At 37.6% G+C, this 21,824-nt stretch overlaps 3 protein-coding genes across 4 annotated transcripts in view; all 3 read left to right on the plus strand.

Annotated features, from left to right (window-relative positions):
• The first annotated feature begins 4,932 nt into the window (after positions 1-4,932).
• On the plus strand, positions 4,933-5,890 carry LOC104611598 (heavy metal-associated isoprenylated plant protein 28-like). The gene has a single exon (XM_088896873.1). It carries the CDS (start codon positions 5,247-5,249, stop codon positions 5,673-5,675), a length of 429 nt encoding a protein of 142 aa, XP_088752999.1. The 5' UTR covers positions 4,933-5,246; the 3' UTR covers positions 5,676-5,890.
• A 4,609-nt stretch (positions 5,891-10,499) lies between these two features.
• Positions 10,500-11,859, plus strand: LOC104611599 (heavy metal-associated isoprenylated plant protein 28-like). Of its 2 annotated transcripts, XM_010278734.3 has the most exons (3): positions 10,500-10,619; positions 11,036-11,111; positions 11,206-11,859. In XM_010278734.3, exons 1-3 carry the CDS (start codon positions 10,614-10,616, stop codon positions 11,586-11,588), a joined length of 465 nt encoding a protein of 154 aa, XP_010277036.1. In that variant the 5' UTR covers positions 10,500-10,613; the 3' UTR covers positions 11,589-11,859. The 2 variants fall into 2 exon arrangements, with proteins under 2 accessions (XP_010277036.1, XP_010277035.1); XM_010278733.3 differs by lacking the exon at positions 10,500-10,619 and having other exon boundaries at positions 10,628-11,111.
• An 8,230-nt stretch (positions 11,860-20,089) lies between these two features.
• Positions 20,090-21,824, plus strand: part of LOC104611600 (Hydrolase-like protein family) — a 35,020-nt gene continuing 33,285 nt past the window's right edge. Inside the window, exon 1 of the mRNA XM_010278735.3 lies at positions 20,090-20,610. Coding sequence (XP_010277037.1) covers positions 20,451-20,610 — 160 coding nt within the window. The 5' untranslated portion in view covers positions 20,090-20,450. The remainder of the gene's footprint in view (positions 20,611-21,824) is intronic.

Genomic DNA, 21,824 nt, shown 5'->3' on the forward strand with positions numbered 1-21,824 from the left:
CCATTAATCACTCATAAAGCCATTTAAATAAAACTAAATGGGTTGGGTTTAAACCAAACCCATCTGAACCTGAACCCAATCCAACATTCCAACTCACCCAATTTATTAATCTTTTAACTAATTAATGAGATAATATAACATGAATTGCAAAAGAAAAAAAAAAAGAAAAGCCAAAAAATAATATAATAAAAATTAGAAAATATAGAAAAATGTTAGAATTCACAAAAAACATAAAAAATCAGAAAATAAAAACTAACAGAAATCAAGGTTCTAAATATTGATATGCTCGATACATCGGTAGGGGTGTATTGGTACTTTATTTTTTACTTTTTTTTTCAAATCTGGTTCAGGGGGACCGGTTTAAGGTTCTTCCACCCCCTGAACCAGTCAAAACCCTGATACACCCTCTATAGGGGTGTATTGGGGTGCTCTTGATATGATATGTATAAAAAGTAATAGAAAAAACACACAAAATGAAGAAAAATAACAAAAATACATAAACAAAGAAAAACAAAATTTGTAAAATATAAAAATTAAAGAAGTAAAACAATGATCAATATTTATTTCAAAGCGCAACTGAGACACAATATCACAAAATGAACATGAAGTTGGAATCTGGTATTAGGCTATTCGGGCCTTTGCAAAAGTATAAAGGCTTCATGGGCTACACAAACATTGTAGCCATAGCCCATAGCCCTCCAACCTTGGTGACGATGGGATTTGATCTCAAGTCTGCTACAACCAGTCGGAAGCCTTATCAATTGAGCCAGTAGGAACTGTCCAGCGGCTCCCATTTGTGTGAATCTATTGACCATTGTGTGCCACTGTTTGGAGATAACAGGATTCTGAACAAGCAAAAACTCTATACACACTCTGAAAGCTTAAGAGTTCAACTGCATATTGTAAATCATGGTTTTTGAATCATCGTTGATTTGGACGGTCAGACCATTTGGCCTGGGAACTGTTCAGGCAACCGGTTCCATTTTATCCTAAACCCGGTCCCTGGTCAAAAACTGTTGAATCAGTCAATGACCCGTTGACCTGGACAGTTGACCTATCGACCTGTTTAATGGTTTTGACCATATTTTTATTTTTAATTTTTTTTTAGTTTGTCAAAATGAACCGTTCATTTGAATCGGACAGTTGAACCGTTGACCCAAAAACCAGTAGCCAGAACGATTCCATTTCTGAATCAATTTTTAAAACCATACTGTAAACATCTCTTCATGATGAATTTAACATGAATGTACAGAAGATAATTCAACAGGATTCTATGTTCAGAACATCCATTCTTGACTCGACAACGAGCAAGTACCAAGCAGTTCCGGGTTTGGGTTGACATATTTCAATCCGAAGTCTAAAACACATGTGGGCCATTCATTATTGTTCTGCTAACTTTGACGAAAGAATCTCAATCTACACCTTCTCACCCTGAAGGGGATGTGTCGGATTGAAGAACTTTTACAACCCGACCCAAACGCTACCTTTTGGCATAAGCTGATCTTGGCTTTCTTAAGATTGTCAATGTAAATTTGTAGGACAATCCATTGACTCGGGAATGTTAAACAAAAGATTGTCAATATCATTATCATGTGGGCAATCCAATTCCCACGGTACTTGGAGATTGGAGATGGAGTTTGATCAATTTCAGGTCAGATTGTGAGAAGATTTGCAGCTTCTCCAAGTATAGTCATGTGATCATGTGTTTTTCCAAGTTTCCAAGCCTTATATCAAGGCCCCTTTGGAGGAAGAACCTCACTCAACACCCTACATATTCCAAGTTTTAAAAGAAAACTAAGAGTTTTGAGTTTTATTGCTGAAAGAGAAATGAAAAATAAAAAGGAACCAAAGGATTAAAAGGAAAGTGGGTAGGTTAATGATAACAAATCACGATTTTAATATTGCAATTATAATTTAAGTGTGTAATTTGAAGTAAACTAGGGTTCAATCTGTTTAGTTGGATCCAAATTGAGCTATTTTTAGTTACCCATGAAATTTACTAATTTATTATCAATTAAGTCTTTGAAAGTATTTCCTCTTTTATTTTTCCTTAGTATATTTTGTTGTCTACACGAGTAACTCTTCAGTCTTCCACTTATACTAATATTTTTTGTATTTTTTATTTCTTTTTTGTGTGTGATAGAGCTTTCTCATGTGTATAAATCATGTTTATCGAAAAAAAAAAAGTTCAAGTAAAGAACATTATAACACCTTTCCCAGTCAATCATCAAACAGTGCATGAGATAGACCTAATTAGAAGAAAGTTAATAGAGAAAGAATGCAAGCAAACAAGAGAAGCTGGACATTATTATTTTGACTTCACCCAGAAACAACATACAGACCCTCTAGCTACCTGAATCTCTGATTCAGCTTTTTGAATTTAGAATGACATAAAAATAGTCAATGCTGCATCCATACGAGGTCCTGTAGCTGAGGGGTAGGAATATTGTATGAGAGGTTGAATTGACACACGATTATTATTATTATTATTATTATTATCAACGTTTTAAAAACCGATCCAAAGCTTGAACCATTTATATTATAGCACCTAGAAGTTTTCAATACACATTAGTGTGCAACATATAACCTAGTTATTGGGTCAAATGGGTCAACGGTCCAACCACTTGGGTCAGATGGTTTTTAATTTGATGAGGGGTAATTTGGTTCTCTAAATTACATCATGACACGTGACTTCCAAGTGACACTTCGGTATTGAATAAGCTTATCACCTTGGCAAGTCGGAGCAACCTTAGGGACCGGCCGAGCCAAGAAAGGTACTATCGGCAGCCTACAAAGCATGCTCGCTGACTTATCACATAGATCTATTACCAAACCGAGTCCTCGAGAGTATTAATGAGTCAACCATTAGGCCGGCCTATCCGCATCACGTGCATCAGAATCAATCGGACGGATCTTATCCCTCTGTGCAGATTACATAACCGACACCATTATTCTCTCCCAACTTAACGAAAATGGCTCTACAAGAGTTTGGGACCCGTTATAGAATGTCTCTAATCACTCATACCTATATAAAGTCACCATTTCTCTCAGAGAAGGTGCACGTGGTTAAACTCTTGCACTCTCTAAACTTCTAAGTCTCTCAAAAACTCTTTGCTAACTTAAGCATCAGAGTGCCCACCCCGTGTAAAAATAGTCCGAGCACTCTAACTCTCTCTCTTGTAGAACCATCTAGCTCGGACAGACCTAGCTTGGCCAAACTTAGCTTGGCCACCAACAAAAGCAACTTCTAGCTCAGCGTCCAAGTCACTTGCCAAGTGAGAGCCATTAGATCACACATCATCATAACCAATTCTAGATATTAGTATAACCAGACTCAAAATTTTGGTAAGGTGATGATTTGAATGATTCAACCGGCTAAGTCAATGACATATTGAAAATACTTATTATTATTATTGTTGTTATTGTTATTATTGCTAATAATAATAATAATAATAATAATAATAATAATAATAATTGATGGAGGGTGATTTGACCCGACCTCCTGAGCAGGCGACACGTGGACTTGATTCGACATAAGTGACAGCACAGCGTGACAGCCTGGCTACTCGGTGCAGCGAGCTCACTAAAGCCCTCGCGGGCCAGCTCGCTACATGACAACTCGCTATGGAACAAGCTTGCTACGGCATGAGCTCAAACACGTCGGTATGACAAAGGGGACACTCCAAGCTAAGTCTATCCCGGCTCGCGAGCTAGGACAATCAGCTCGCTCCAATCCTTAGGCAAAAGGGTTGTCTCAAAGACCTGACGGAATCACCTCGGGACGCCTCCAGTAGCTCGCTACAAGGCAAGTCGCTATTAAGCAACGCGGTGTTTTCATGAAGCTTCTTATCTGGCAAGACCGTACCCGCCAGACTGCACCCACGTCTCCTGACTGACGGCGCAGTCTCTGCCAGCACCAGTAGTTTGCGCCCACGTCTCTTGACAGGTGGCAGCGTACCTGTCCTTTCCGGGTCGTGCCTTTCACTTGATTGGGCAGTACCTTGCAACGGTTATCTGCGCAGCCCTGGTGAATAACGACTACGACAGAGGGCCAGAGACAGTTACGTCTGATTTAACAGGGCATCAGTATTAAAAGGACCCCAATCCCCAAGGAGAAAGGGTACTGAACTTGCGCCATTTGTACTCTTAGTTCTCTCTTTACATTCAACTCGCTATGGGATAGTTCGTTGCAAGGCAGCTCGCTATTAAGCGACGCGGCGTTTTTAGGAAGCTTCTTATCTGGCAAGACCGTACCCGCCAGACTGCACCCACGTCTCTTGACTGATGGCGCAGTCTCTACCAGCACCAGCGGTCTGTGCCCACGTCTCTCGACAGGTGGCGGCGTGCCTGTCCTTTTCGGGCCGTGCCTTTCACTTGATTAGGCAATACCCTGCAATGGTTACCTGTGCAGCCCTGGCGAATAACGGCTGCGACAGAGGACCAGAGACGGTTACGTCCGATTTGGCAGGGCATCAATATTAAAAGGACCCCGGTCCCCAAGGAGAAAGGGTATTGAACTTGCGCCATCTGCACTCTTAGCTCTCTCTTTACATTCTCTACAGTTCTCTCAGAACACTAACTTAAGCATTGGAGTGTTCCTACCGGGCGAGCTCCCTGGGAATTCTTTACTTTCCTCTTCATCTCAAGTACCGTCCGTTGCCAGCTGGGAGCCAGGTTCCCGCCAGGTAGGAGTGGCCAGATCGCACTGCATCAATAATAATAATAATAATAATAATAATAATAATAATAATTAGGGAAGGTGGTACCGGGATCCGGATGGGTGGGCACTCATCCTTGAAGGTAGTGTAGTGCACCGAGGGTTGGCCCTAAACCCGAAACCCAACCCTAGATCCAAGTTGCACATGCTCCATATTTATACGCGCCTTATTTTCAGCTCCCTTCACACGGCATGTCTCCCCGAAGCAAAAGGTCGGTGCAAACCCGAAATAAAGTACTGCCGCCCATGTCTCTAACATCTAACAAATTACGTGTATTGTATATAAGTGAAGTGAGGCCTTAGCTTCTCTTCATACACCATTTTTACAATTTTCATTACATACCCAGCAGCTTTCTCAATAGTCAATACCAAAACAATGACGGTGAGTCTCTCTCTCTCTCTCTCATCAGAGCCGGCCGGCCTTAGGTTCTCTGCTCCACCACAGAATTACCACTGTTTCTTTTCAAACTGAAAACATGAAATAAAAGAAGCTAATTAAGCAACTGGTTTTGATGTTCAGATCACAGAGATGAGAGTGCACATGGACTGCGCTGGATGTGAGTGCAAGATCAGAAAGGCTCTGAAGAAGCTGAAAGGAGTGGATGATGTGGACATAGACATGGGCATGCAGAAGGTGACTGTAACTGGATGGGCGGACCAGAAGAAGGTCCTCAAGACAGTCAGGAAGACGGGAAGAAGGGCTGAGCTCTGGCCCTTCCCATACAACCCAGAGCTCCGAGGTTCCACCAATCTGCATTATAACCAGAACTATTACCAGAGCCGTGCTTCTTGCTATGCTTCTCACCAACCTTCATCCTCTTACAACTACTACAAGCATGGGTATGCTGGTCATCATCGTGGCTACTATCAACCTCCTGCACATTCCACCATCTTTGGTGAAAGATTTGGTGCCAATTTCAGTGATGAAAACCCTACTGGTGCTTGTTCTATAATGTGACGATGTTATATATCGCACTTTCAACAATTAATAATTAATTAATCCATCCTTTTCTGCTGATATGCACTACTTCAAGAATCTATATGTGCTATAGCTTCTCTTTTATCACCTCTTGTTTTAATTTCCTTCCTTTTATATATGTGGATGTGGATTCATCATTCTATCTATAAGGAGTTCTGATCTTTTTGTTTTACAGCTCTTCTTCTTTCCTATATATGTCTACAAAAACTTGTATCCAAAGTAATATGAATCTTGGGTCTTGTATGTTTTGATCAGTAGGACTCATGTATATATATATCTGCCTAAAGAAAATCTATATACTGTATAACTTAGTTTTCCCATTTTTGTTATCTTCATGAGGAATTTGAATATATTCATTTATTTTTTTTTGCATTCCTTACTGTTATTTAATCATATATGATTTTTTGATATTTATTTTCTAATAGCAATTACAAAATCATATCTGTAGGGTAAATTACAAATACCCTTCTGTACTATGGGATCAATGACAATTACCTCCTTGAACTTTCACTTTGCTGTAACACTCCCGGCTAAAATGTGTTAAATTACCAAAATACCCACATGAGCTTTCCTTATTTCCTTTTCCTTGCCCTTTTCTCTTAGACCTTAATTGACTGAAAAAAACCTCCATTTTCTCCAAATGAAATCAACTAAAATAATAATAATCATTTCACTAACAGAGAAAAAGAAGTTTCTTTAAATTCTTGTTTTATTTCACTAACACGAATGTCTCTCTTCATTTTAAAGTATAAAAATTATCCACTTCTTTCTCCAATAAATTAAGAAAACCAAATATGAAACTTTAAATTGATATCTATTAGAAAGAAACCTCTACCATTTCATTTGAATATTGAATCCAGTCAGAAATATGTAAGGAACTATTAGAGCAACCAAGAGGACTTCAATATATTATATCTAGAAAACTAACCGGATCAAAAAGTGTTCAAATAAATGAGAAAAGGACAGCTTGGGGATTTAAAAATTTTTGAATAGCTGAAGGAGAATCTTTTTCTAAGTTAATTATGGAATCTAATGGAGGGGAGTATTTGTTGCAAAATGAAAGATTCAAACTCAATGTGTATGGTTGGATCTATTTGACCTAGGCATTGTTCTTTTTCTTGAAAATGGAATCAATTTCAATATGGAAATGTTGACTAAGATTTGTGAGTCCAAACGCAGTTTTTTTTTTTTTTTTTGTATAAAGTTCAAATTCAGTTCAAAATAGAAAATAATTAAATTGCATTCCATTTAGGTTGTGTTCGGTTTGAAGGAAAAGGAAGGAAAATGTAAAAAAACCAAACAGCCTTAGGTGAGATCCAAACCTGATTAGTAAGAGATTCTGGTTCAAGCCCAACAAAAAAAGGGAAGAGTAAACCAAACAAGAACCCATTGATCTACTGATCATTGGGCAGCCATGGCTATCGCTGTACAAGAACCCATTTCCTGCAGGCCCAACTGACTATCTAGCGTTCTCCACTCAATTCAAGGGTGCTCATGGACCGATTACTCAAACCGTGAGTGCCAGCTGGTTGGTTAACCGATGCTATCGTTTTTGAAAGATATTAAATCAAAACTGAATCAAACCAGTTCAGTTAACCCGCTTTTTTTACCTGGAAGTAATCATAGTACCAAGCAAAAAGTACTGATACAAATCCTTGGAAAGAACAAAGTATAGACTGTGGATAAAGAAAAACAAAAAAAGAATTTTTGCAACAGAAATAAGGTGAGGCAGAATCACCAATAGAAAAAACAATTGAGTGCATCTCCAACCACCGAAAGTGAGAGATAAAGACACTAGCGACTCGCACCAAGAAATTGGAGACACCTGGAACTATAACTGCTAGAACTGTAACCATCGAAACTGTAACTGCCAGAACTGTAACCGTCGGAATTATAATCATCTGAAACTGTAACCGTCGGTGAAATACACTTCGGAAAACAGCCACTGATAGTAAAAGCCAAATAAGTGATGAAGGCAACCGCCCAACACCAAAATTTTCAAGGAAAAGTCAGCCTCTTGTATCAAAATCCCTACATAAAAGAACAAAAACAAAAAAGCAAAAGATAAAGGAGAAGAATGAATGAGAGGAAAGACCGAAAAGTGGAATAAGAAAATCAAGGAGAGAGAGGAGTGAAGGAAAGGGAGAAGGGGAGAATAACGGAGAAGAGAGGGGGAGATGGAGAAGAATACTATAAATACTATAACCCGTTGATCAATTTGGTTTTTTTTTATTTTAATAACCTATATAATATAAATACTATAAATACATAATATATTACTTAATTTGTGTCTTGAGCAGAATTATCACTTTTTCCTGTTCTACAAATCTTTTATAGCTGAACTGTAGGAGTTCACATCTCCTCCTCACAACGTCCCACAGCACATCCCCGCCATGTATTGGGAACATCTCCCGATGATGTGCTGTGGGACATTGTGGGGCGGAGATTTGAACTGGAACTGAAGGGAGCAACCCAATTAACCAAACCGATTAATTCAGTATTTTTGTTTTCAATAAATACCAAAATATATTAATTAACCAAATTCTCATTTATTTACTATGATATAAAAAAAAAAACATGATATAGAAAAAACTCTTAACCAATCAATCAATATTATAAAAGCGGTAATTAATATATATCAAAAAAAGCAGTGGAATCTACTTCTGCTGGCCGGAATCAATTAATGGGGAAGAAATACCAATTGCATTGGTCCATGATAAAAGAATTGGTTAGTCTTGCAATCTAGACCAGACTTGGAAAAGGGATAAGATTAATCCCCAATATTATATAACCTTTGATGTTTTCAATGATAAAACATATAAGATTAATCCCCAAAACTTGGAAAAAGGAATTCAGTGAACGTTAAACAGCACCTTTACTTAATCAGTTTTCTTAGCTTTAAATCTTGGTTATCATTCAATAAAGTATGTAATTTTAAAATAATACAATTTATTAAATGCTACTTTCATTGTCACATGGATTATAATTGAGCTACTACTACTACTAAAATAATAAAGTAATATTTGTTAAAACTGACTTGGAACCCAAACTAATTTAGCTATTGATTTCTGGGTTAGTGGTTCGATTATCTAGTTCGAATGGATCAGATTGACAATTTTAATGAATAAAAATAATTAAATAAAAAATTGCCCAAAACTGTTGTCGGGGTCAAACAAATTGATAGTTCAATCATTCGGGTCAGCAGATTATTGATTAATTCAAAGGTTTTTGACAAAAAATGATTAGGAGTTAAAATGGAACCAGTCTCCTGACCAATTTCTAGGTTGAATGATTTAATCATCCGGGTAGTTCAAAAACCATGTAAAAAAAGTGTCTAAAAAAACATTTTTGAAATAAAAAAGTGAATTATTCATGAACGAGTATTTATTTATCCATGGTAATGCCTAATTCAGATCTCCTACCCACATGATACTATAGTTTTACATTGGAAATATCTCTTCATGAATGGTAATATGCAAATACCATATACATGAGGCGTGAGTAGGAGATCCGAATTGGGTAATACATGTTTTAATTTCCATCATAGAGGTATTATCTGAACTCAGATGAGAGATGTGTGACTGTATGACGGGTAGAGAATGAGTACGAAAAGTGAATAAGAAATCTCCTTTGTATCTGAGCATAGAAGTGGCCCATTCACATTAAAATGGTTTTCGCAATTTGAACGATTTTTTGGATCCAGGGTTCGAAATTCTGATGATTTATGAAATTGTGATCATACGGAGAAAGCATATTTTGTTCTTTAACTTGAACCAATTCTCTCTTTTTTCTCAATCAGGTCCCACGTAGTAAGTCCGTAAAATATTAAAACAGACATAGTGGGACCAACAAAATAATGGAAACTGATTTTCGGATTCAAAAAGCTCCAAATTCTCAATGCCTTAACCAAGAGAATTAATTTCAAAAAACAAACTTCAGCAATCAGGGTTTTGAAGAGAGGATTCTGATTGATTCCGATTTCTGAAAAGACAGCAATGGATATTCAGGAACAATTGAAGATTCCTTCTTAGAAGCCTATCTGAAATGAGTCAGCTCGCACTTCCAGCCTAAAACTGATCTCATTTCAGAAGAATAACGATTAGGAATCAGGCTGGTCAATGATTCCATTAAGGGGCCATTTGGTTTGTTAGGGTCTTGATCTTTGGAATAGGAATGGGCTATTAGATTTTAATTGTTTGGTTGGGTCAGAAGAATTTAAATCCATTTTTATTTCTGGTGGAATGACATCCCCCATTTGAGAGAATTGTCATTCTCCCCCTTCCCTTGAGAATGATATCTCATTTCGGTTGATTTCAATTTTTATTCTAATTACTAAATCAAACAGATTATAGGAATAGACCATTCTAAATTTCTGATTGGGATTATGAAAAATCCCATTTATATTCCAATTTTGAATGTAAACCAAATGGATCCTCAAATTTATTTTATTTTCCCCTAACATGTTAATCCTGGGCTGGCTGAAAATAGATACACAAACACAATTTGTACAAGTGATCCCAACCGAGTCGCCATCATGTAATTAAACTGCCTAAAAACGGCAACACCCACCACCTCTGTGTTGAAACGGTCCATTGCCCACTGTCTTGCACCCTTTGGGCTCCACCGGCCCACGCCCATTTGCCTTCTTTAAGCTTTCCTTGCAGACCCCAACAGACAGATGTCTGTTAAGAAGCAAGCAAAAAGCAAAAAGCGAAAGGCTGGTGGGAATCAAAATAAAGTATTCCCTCTTCTCTCTCCTACCAAGTAAAGCTACTTTTCCCTGTTCTCCACACCCTTTATAAATATGAGAAGCTCCACTGCTTTTCTATTACACCATTTCTCTCTTCCATTTCGAGCCTGCTGCAACTTACATACCTTAGCAGACAGAGATTTCCAGCTATCTTTCTCAACACCCAAATGACGGTTGCTCTCTCTCTCTCCCTGCATCTCTCTTTTCTCTCTCCCTGCATGCCTGCTTCTGTGTGTTTGTGTCAAAGAAAAAAAAAACAGACTTCTATTTCTCTTTGATAGCTGCATGCATACATGAAACTTGTGATTTGTGTGTTACAGTACAACTTCATTCCATAGATCATATAACCTTCAGTGGGTAGAAATAGGCAACATCAAGCAACAAAGTTTGCTGTTGTTGAAGGTCAAAGGGTGATTGGTGCTAGCTGTTGCAGTGCTTTATTACCATGCTGTTCTGTTGTTTTAAAGCTGAAAGGATACATTTCTTGGTTTGGGGGTGTCTTTTTTTTAGCATTTCTCTAGGTTTTGAACATACCCATATCATGGCCATACATGAATCACACCGACTCCTATTGTTTTGGGTTTTCCAGATTGTCGAGATGAGAGTCTACATGGACTGTGCTGGATGTGAGAGCAAGATCAAGAAGGCTCTTCAAAAACTACAAGGTATATATATATAGATAGATAGATAAATATAGTGATGCCTTCCTTTAAACATGAGAGTGTCTTTAAATTTGATGGCATGGTTATGATGAATCAGGAGTGGATGAAATCGACATAGACATGGAAATGCAGAAGGTGACTGTGACTGGGTGGGCAGAGCAGAGGAAAGTACTCAAGGCAGTGAGGAAGACCGGGAAGAGGGCAGAGCTGTGGCCCTACCCTTACAACCCGGAGTACCACGACTACACCCATCGCTACAACTACTACAATCAACAGCATTTTCAGAGCCATCCATACACATACTATGCCACCACCCAACCTGCTTCTTCTTCTTCTTCTTCTTCTTATAACTATCGGAAGCATGGGTATGATGGCCATGACCATGGCTACTATCAACCACCTCCTTATTCTACCATCTTCGATGAAAGGACTGGAGCTGTGTTCAGTGATGACAACCCTAATGCTTGTTCTATCATGTGATCATCATGCATTAAAATGATATAAATATTAATTAATTATAACGTGTTGTTTCTTTTGTTTGATTCGTATAATCGTATTTGTATCTCTATGTCTTACGGGTGCTGTCAAACGTAGGAGTGGTGTTTGACCCGACCCGACCCGACCCGGAAGTTCTGTCTATTTGGGAAATGGGAAATTATGTAATTCTTTTTTTTTTTTTTATGGTAAGGGAAATTATGTAATTTCGCCCTATATGTATATTTTTGCTTTTACATGATCATATTTTATCCGAGTCTACCTGATCAATCAATGGGCCTACTCCCCACTCCGCAACAGCCAGAGGACGATTAGTGAATCTAATTAGTAGTGTTGGGATCTAGTCCATGGTCCCAACAAATGTCCGAACAAATTGGGAACATCTCACTTGTCCTTGATGGCGAGATATACATAATGTACGGCTGCAATAATTTATTGGGACGTTATTGATATCGTGTGTTGGAACTAGATCTGGACTCCAATTGGTATGATTCCATGTCTCTGCCAACCAAGATCCCTTCCAAGTTCCAACAGTTAAATACATTCCAACATGACCTGTATCCACACATCATGAGGCCCATCGCAAATGGAATGCTTTGGTAAGGATTTTTATTGGTATACCATTACTCATGCTGAGTTAGAATATGCCCTACAGCACATTTCAATGTGCATTAGGTATTTGTAATGGCGAGATGTTCTGGTTGGGATGCGGACTGGGGTGACTCTGTGGGGGGAGTCAATGCAAATTTAATGATATTTTGTTTGTCTGTTAAATTTTAAAAGGAGTCCGGATCAATTCCCAAATCAGGTCAGTCTTCTTCCCAAACAAAATTTGAACAGGATCTCCAAAAACTCAACCACCCTAACCACCTACACCCCTAAAAGAGGTCATCCCAAAACAGGTAGGGATGCAAATGGATCGGATTGGATTCGAATTAGGGTATATTCGAATCCGATCTGACACTGTTTATGTTGGATTCAATTCGATCGGATCTGATTGGACTCGATTTGAATTTAAATCCTATCTGATCCGATCCAACTTGTTTTCTTTAAAAATTAATAAATTATTCAAAGAAAAATAAAATATACTAATTTAAATAAAGTAAAATAAAAAATACAAATATTTTTAAATTATTTTTTTCGTATATATATATATATCTTTTTTATAAAAAAATAAATAATATAATAAATTTATAAAAAATATATAATTATAAATAAATAAATAGCACATATATATATATTATATTTATATTTATAACACATAAATATATATCAGATCGAATAGGGGTAATCTGAATCCCCTCCGAAGATCCGAACAAAAGTGATTCAAATTTGATAAAATCGAACCTCGGATCGAAGATCCATTTGCACCCCTAAAAACATAGCCACCTACACTGGTGGCCAAACCACTTACACATTTCATTTTAATTTTTTTTGAACATGGTCCGGCTTTACTTGAAACCCACTTAACAGATCGCTAAAACCCTAATCCACTTTGATTTTGTAGAATTGGCTTGGCTCCACACATAACACATCCTACATGCGCCCCACTGTAACAAGTGTTCTCTTCGACGTGCCATCAAGTGCCATCCACTGTGCCTACAACCGCAACTCCAACGTCCAAGTGTGTGCCATGGGTGGGTTAAGCATGTACTTTTGTATGGGGGACTGCATGGCAATATTGTAATATTGTAGTATGCTTTTTCGTCTTTTTGACGTTTCTTATTGTCACTCCCCCAAAAGCTTAATGTACTCTTTGAGGGGAGGTAGGTAGTCGAGCGAGCTCATAAGTGTGTAAAGGTTAAGCACGAGATCCCCTCGATACTGTACTGTGTGCTTGTGCTTACCACTGATTAATGCAATACAAATAGCCTTTTGCTAATTCGTGTGCCTTCTTGTTGCCTTGGTGTGTGTGTTTGTTTTGTTTCATAGGCTTATTCACCCATTTCGAGTGCCGCACGGGGCCCCAACGATTACCCCCGTGACACCACAGCATGTCCCAAGTATGCTTTGGTAATATCTCATTATCTCCCACAAGCACGAGAGATGTTCCCAATGCACTCTCAGTCTCAGCTGTGGGGCACATATGGGGTACGCTTTGCGGGGAGCCGATCCAAACTCGATTTTATACGGCTTTATTCGTAAGTCACTCTCACAGGCGTGAAAGAGATACAGTCAAACTTTCCAAAAGTTTTCAAATCACCAAAGATTCTCCTAATTAAGATTTACCTCTTGTTTATTTGCAAATTGAAAGAAATTGATATTTGATCATCATTTATATCAAAAAGATAATAAAGTTACAGACAAAGACAAATAGTAGCAAAAATGTTGTGAAGAAAACCTTCTCATCACCTTTTTCTTTTCCTTGAGTTTCATTTTCTTTTGCTCACCCAACATTCAAGACTTGCACACATCTTGTTTTGAGCATTTCTCCAATGTAAAAGATGATTATGTGGTCCATACAGTATCTGAATCCCTTTGTGTCATAATACCTGCTTTATGTTTTATTAACCTTGCAACTAAGACTCAAAACTTATATAATCCAAAATTAAAGGGGGTGTTCTATTTTTGGATTTTGAGAGGAGAAAAGTTGGTTAATAGGATTTTGTTTCACATTAACCAAGAATAATATGTTCATTTTTCAGATTTATGTAGGGATCAAGGAATGGATATTACTTATACCCATCTCCTAGGTGGGTAAATAACTTTTCCACCTAGGGAAAAAGTTGCTAACACTTGAATGGGACAAAAATGTCCCTTTTAATAATGAGTTTTTATAGCTACAATGGCCATTATCTTATTTACTTGGAAATAAAAGAACATGGGTAAATACACTTACCCGGATAAGTATTTTCTAAAAAATACTTATTCAAATAATTGCATTTACCCGATTAAATAACTTACCGAAAAGCGAATGGGACCACAATATCATTAAGAGAAGCACAATAAACCTACTGCTCTCACACTATTGTCGGTAGTTCTCGCATCACAGATCACTTAATTTATAACAGTTTGCCATTTAACATGGTAAGGTAATTTGATGAACTCTCTACATCTCATTCCCCGTATATATATAGTAGTGTTATACATACCCATATATATATGATTAGACTGTATAATATAATATGTAGAACTTTTCTTTTGCTGAAAATGAGTTGATTGTGAGCATACCAAATGAAATATAGAGCTATGGACATCCGCTGGATAATATGCCCTTGAATATTCTTATCAGGGATTGATTCCAGAAACTCTAATATTTCATTCAACATATTATTATCGTCTATAATATGAATTCTTAAGCTTGATGGGGAACCAAACCACACTTTTGCAAATGGATAATTTCTTGTTTGCTTTTCAGAAAGTTATTTATTTAGGTAAATGTATATTTATCCAGGTAATTGCATTTACCCATATTATTGTATTTCTCAAATAAATAAGACAATGACCATTTTAGTCATAAAAAAGACATTATTAAAAGGAGTAATTTTGTCTCATCCAAGTGTTGGCAATTTTCTCCATGTGAGAAAGTTACCATTTTAGTCATAAAAAAGACATTATTAAAAAGAGTAATTTTGTCTCATCCAAGTGTTGGCAATTTTTCCCATGTGAGAAAGTTACTTATCCACCTGTGGGATGAGTATCATTTACATATGGAAAATAAATTTTCTATGAATCACACATAAATCTGAAAAAAGATAATAGATATATTGGTCAATGGAATGAGCTTTTAAAGAAGAGATACCCATAGATGTCTATGCCATAGAAATCACATTTTTCTTCCATATATTATTTAGTCCTGCAAAAATATTTGATTTAGTCCAAACAAATTTCCTATCACATATTTCTTTCTAGTATCATAGTCAAATGACTGAAACCCTAGATTTTAATACGCATTTTCAGTTGTTTTCTAAGCATTATTTTTTTGGCATTTGGATGGACGTTTTTGCTAAATATAAGGACATACTTTTGTAAGGGTGTTTGGTTCCGTTTATATTTATTCAGTAAACATTTATTGATGGTGCCACATAGGTACCATCTCAGTATTTTCTCTCTCTTTCTCTTCTTTCATGCATTGAAAAAGAAAAAAGTGAACTTTGGTTTTCGTGTATGTTAACCGTTTGTGGAAATTATTTTTTAAAGGTTCCGCAAACTGTCAGGCGTTTATTCACTGTTATGTTGATGTACTGCCTAGTTGTCATAAACGATTACAATTATTACATTTCTCGATTTTACCAACAAATAAAGTACAAACATTTATTCTAACTGAAACCAAACACATACGTAAATTAACCATCTACACGCTCAGAAATGAGTTGAAATTGCTATTAAACATCCTCCTCGAAGATGGGAAGGTTAATTCATGCATGGAGATGGCGTGGAGAGATGTAATTGATCATACAGCCCACACAATAGCCTCTCTATTCCTACTCATCCGATCTCCTAATGCCCAAGACTGGTCTTCTTGGTTCAACCCCAAAAGTACAGATGAAATATTGATTAGTTGGAAGCTACCAACGGCCACAGTTCATTTAATAACCACCAATCCTGCGGTTATGCTCCTCATACAGTTGAAGCCGCAGATCTGGAACATCTCCATTATTTGTAAGTTGCCATTGATGGGAGATGTATTCAATGCATGGTTGTACCGTGCTGTGAAATTGGTATGAGACACGCTCGCAAATCCAAGATTTCAATAACCACCAATCTTTAATTCTTTCATTTTCTTTTTCCAAATGTGTCATACATAAAAGGATGACCAATCAGGAAAATCCCTTTAAATTTTGAAGTTTGTGAGAAAACTGACTGGAAGATTTTTGTTTCTATTTGGTAATCAGTTTTAGAGGAAGGCTGAAATTGAAATAAACAGGAACCTCATTTTCGATTCGATCACTAGTTTTTATTTTATGAGTTCTGATTTCCTCTTCACAAAATCGGTCCTCACACTCACTTCACAGTCTTTGCAGCCCTGTACACCGGGAATATCTTCATAGTTAAATGTTTATATTAATGAAGGAGATGTTTCGAATGTGAGGGTGTGAGTAAAAAATCTGAATTCTATTTTATTGATTTTTTAAGATGAAAATGCGTTTTGATCTATTGTTTTCAGGGACATCGATTGCAAGCAGAAAATAGGTTTCATTTGCCCATCCTTCTGCTTGCACCCGCACGCTGCACCTTTGAATTAAACTTGGGTTTGGAATATTTATATATATTAATAAGATATGGGTGCTCTCTCCGTGCAGGAAACGAGTAGATTCCCAAGTGAGAATAACCCAATAATTTAATTACTGATTATTACTGTTATTGTTAATAAATTACTGATTATTACTGTTATTATAAATTATTATAATTTAATTATATATATTAATAGGATATGGATGCTCTCCCCATGGAAATAGAATCTACTCGTGGGAGTAGATGTCCACGTGAGAACAACCCAGTAATTACTGATTATTAAAGTAATTACTGCAGTAATTATTGATTATTACAGTAATTAATTACTGTAATTTAATAATTACTGATTATTATTGTTATTGTTAATAAATTACTGATTATTATAAATTACTATAATTTAATAATTACCGATTATTACAATAATTTAATAAATATATAATTAGTGATTATAATTAATAATTACTGTTGATGAAGGGTGATTTGGCTCGACCTAGTAAGGGTGGGACATGTGGATGCGACCTGCCAATAAGACGACAACTCAGCAAGGAGAGTCTCGTTAGCAGATCGAGAGCTCGGGTGATCATTCAGCTCGAAACCGAGAGCCACTTCGTTGCCCATGTACCTAGGTGACACGTGTTCGATTCTAGACACTTCCCAACGGACTCCGGATCCCTCGGGATCACATCGCGAAACCGAAGGCCTTATCCTTATCCTGCCCAGATCAGAAGATAGTGATAGACTTCATTGGCTAGTGCGTTACCTCCCTTCTGGAGCAAACGGATCCTAACCAAGCGAGTTGAGGATCCTAGAGTTATTTCGTGAGTTCTTATTTCGTGAGTTCCACTACAGCCCAGCTATATAAGGACTTCAAACCCCAAGATCAAGGTATGCGCGATTATTTGCTCACTAGCACACTTATCATTTGACTTTCAGCTCGCAATACTAATTTAAGCATCAAAGCGACCTTGCCGGGTTAGCCACCCCGGGTTCTCTGAGCCTCATTGTTTTGTAGACCGAACCAACTCGCCACGTAGCCAAGTTCCAAACTACCTCCAGCTAGGAGCATCCAGATCGTGCTCCATCAACTATTATTATAAATATTGTTAATAAATAGATATTTACTTAATTTTACTTTAAATTAAAATTATAAATATTGTAATTACTGACTATTACTGATAAATACTATTAATTTAATTTAATTTTGGTAATTATTAATTTAATGAATATTGTTAATAAATCATATTCATAAATTTAATATTTACTATTATATTCATTAAAAATAACTAAATAATATTATTAAAACTATCATTAATGATTATTTAATTAAATAGTATAATTACTTACTATTATTGATAAATGTTGTTAATAATATTCTGACAACCGACAGTTTGACTGTTTAGTTCAAACAAACAGATGGCCCGTTCTGACAACAAAAATTACAAGCAAAAAATTACAGAACCGTTTTGGCCATCGATTTCCGGGTCGATGGTTCGATTATCCGGTTCGAACAGACAGCCCGTTCTGACAACAAAAATTGTAAGCAAAAAATTGAGTTGTGAGGTCCATTAAGTAGTATCATACGTGTTATGTCATTTGAGTTGTGACTCATACGACTCAAAAACAAAACCATTATGGCCATTGGTTTTGGGGTCAATGGTTCGACCGTTCTTTCGAACGAACGAACCGTTCTAACAACAAAAAATTATGGAACCGTAATTTTGAGTGTGTGAGGTTCGATCGTACATGTTATGCCATTTGAGCATGTGACTCATACGGCCCGAAAAAGGAACCATTTTGGCCACCAGTTTCGGGTTGATGGTTCGATCGTCTAGTTTGAACGGATGGCCCATTTTGACAACAAAAATTAAAAAAATAAAAAAACGGCCAAAAAGCATTGAACGGGTCAACGGGTTAATTGTTTGACCACTTGGGTCAATGGGTTAATCGATTCAATGATTTTTAGCCAGGGACCAGGATTGAGGTAAAACAGAACTAGTTCTTAGACGGTTCCCAATTAAAAAAATAAAAAACGGACAACCCATTTTGACAAAAAAATTACAAGCAAAAAATTGGGCGTGTGAGGTCCATTAAGCAGTACCATACGTGTTATGTCATTCGAGTGTGTCTCATATGACCTGAAAACAGAACCATTATGACCATCGGTTTTCGGGTCGACGGTTTGACTATTCGGTTCGAATAGATTGCCTGTCCTGACAACAAAAATTAAAAAAATAAAAATATAACTAAAAACCATTGAATGGGTCAATGGTTCGAACGCCTGGATCAATGGGTCGTTGATTGATTCAACAATTTCTAGTCAAGGAACGAGATTAGGATAAAACGAAACCGGTTGCCTAGATGATTCTTAATTAAAAAAAAAAGACCACAAACCATTAAATAAGTCAACATGTAACGGTTCGACCAATCGAGTCAATAAATCATTGACCAATTCAATGATTTTTTTGTCAGGAACTAGATCGACGGGTTAACGGGGCGATGGTTTCATTCTACACCCTGCGAAGCAGGCCCCTCCGCTAATGATAAATTAATTCGGTTTTGACTTCAGGTTGGGCCCGGCCTGAAACCTAAAGTTTGCACCTTGACACGGTTGGGATGTGCTGTGCGGGGCCAATGTGAACTCGACATTTGAATCTGGTCTGGATCTGCTACCCTGGGATGCTAGTCACAATACAATACAGTCGGCTGCACATACTGTTTGTTTGTCTTATTTGTTGTAACGGAAGGATATTTGGATGTGTGCGGCTGTATTATTTTGGTGGCGTATCCAGACTTCATAGATATTTTGTAATTATACGAGTTCGGATCCGGTGGGGATTTGCCACTAGCGCTCTTCACACCGACCTCACATTACATCCCACCGTCCATTGTAAACATCTCCCCGTCAATAACAACATACGGGAGATGATCTTGATGTGCGGCTGGGAGGTGATGTGAGGAGCGTTTGTTAGAGCAGATCCGGACTCGTTCGGAGCCGATCCGACTACGATAAAACAGTGCATAAGACGTTACCCGCACATCCGGTATTTCATGTCGCCATTCATGTGAGATGTTCCCGATATATAGCTGTGATGTCTTGTGAGGAGGATGCGGCCAATGTTTTGTGTTCAGAAGATCCGAATTCGAATTATGGATCTCGAATTATATACACATGTAACGACATTTTCCTTCCGTTTTTTGCGTGGACAAACACCCAAAATTTTGTCTATATTCGTAGAGCGACAATCAATCAGACAATCACGCGCCCAGTACACGTGGACCTATGATTTGCCACACGATGCACTAACGCGATCAAAGCAGTCCGACATATCTCTGTACTCCCCTTCCCCATCTTTCCGGAATCTCAATCCGAACCCCGATAGGCCTGCCGTCCGAGAGAAACAGAAATACCGGCGGCTTCTTCTTCAACCTGTTACTCGTGTGAACTTTTCTCTTCTCATTTTCTAAAAGTAGGAATAGGGCTTCGTTGCTCGTGCGCGTGATGGTGACACGGCCACGGGATCCGTGACGGAGAAGTGCAGCGGAGGAGCATTTTGACGATGATGGAAGTGATCAAGCCGTCAGGATAACCACACGGCGACAAGAATGCTGGCATAACGGAAAGCGAGAAAAAAGAGATCTCGTTGTCTTTGTTTGTACTATTCTTTGTTATTTATGGCTTCTGCGCCTTTAATCCATGCTCGTTGCAGTTATTCCCCAAGGATCAGGCTCAATAAAAATGGCGGACATGGAGGGCCGTCTTCTCATTGTTCCTCTTCCAGTTGTACCAGTTCCTCACAGGGTTTTCCCTCTAATCTCTGTAACTCCTCCTCTGGTAAATAATAAAATATTCCTTGTTCTTTATTTGTAATCTCTTCTGGTGTTGGTTGTCCCTTTCCTGTTTCTTTGTCTCTGTGCTGGATGATTTTATTGGAAAGTCGATTGAATTTGCGTTAGAGGCCGGGAGTTCATTATGTTGTTCAGGTTTTGACACTGAAAATCTTCATAATGGGAGCTTTATATGATTGTATATGTGTAGGCAGGAATTTCAGGATTGCTTGTTTACCTTGGAAATTGGAATGGCTTAGACTTAGGTTTATTCGAGAATTTATTTGACTGAACTGGTCGTGGGGTGACAGTTTACCAGTATAGTTATCGATGATTAAGGTGGATCATTGTGGTGCTTAATATAAGCATGTCACAACAACCGTGTCAAATAGATAAATTCCGTTTGTCAATATCCACCCACTTGAATACTTTGGATGATTTCTATTCTGCCAATACTGTCCAATACATACTAGATTCCTCGTAATTACAGATCAAACTCTGTATCCAAAATCACAAGTGATAAATCCAATCAGTCCATATTTGTGGATTTTAGTAAATACTGTATGTGCATGCTTCCACGGCCTTGTAAATTTGAATCTGTTTTTGTTTAAGCCTCAGTATTATTAGTTTTTTAGTCAACAGGGAAATGCGGTTCTATCTTGAAGGTGAATTGATGAAGTGTGAATGACTGTGCTGTCAAATCCATTAGCAATATTACTTTCAGTGGTTGGGGCATCCATACATTGTAAACGACTATCTTTAACCAATCAATTATTCTATTTTGTTAGGAAATATCGGGTTTCCTTATCAGGTGGAACAGATGGTTAATGGATCATACAGATCATGGATGTACTACTACATTTTCTAGTGTATTTAGCATAAAATGCTAAGAAGAAACCTTTCATATTCATCACGTGGAACATTCACCATCTCCTTCCCATATGAACTTGTAGATGTAGAAGGTGTCTGGTTAGTTTGTTGATCCTCACTTATTTCACCACCACCACTTGTCATAGCATGATTAGCCCATGTAGAGTGTGGCCCATGCAGATCATAACAAAAATTAATAGTATGCCCCTCTATTCCATAGTATGTGCACTTCCTAGGACCATTACTATGTCCTCTACCACGACCTTCCCTTGAATCTTGACCTCCACCATGTCCACCACCACGATTAAACACAGGACTACCTTGGCCTCCTTGGACTCTATGACCTCCTCC

Source organism: Nelumbo nucifera, chromosome 1 (assembly GCF_055504915.1).
Source record: "Nelumbo nucifera cultivar China Antique chromosome 1, China Antique-T2T, whole genome shotgun sequence".
Classification (NCBI taxonomy): domain Eukaryota; kingdom Viridiplantae; phylum Streptophyta; class Magnoliopsida; order Proteales; family Nelumbonaceae; genus Nelumbo; species Nelumbo nucifera.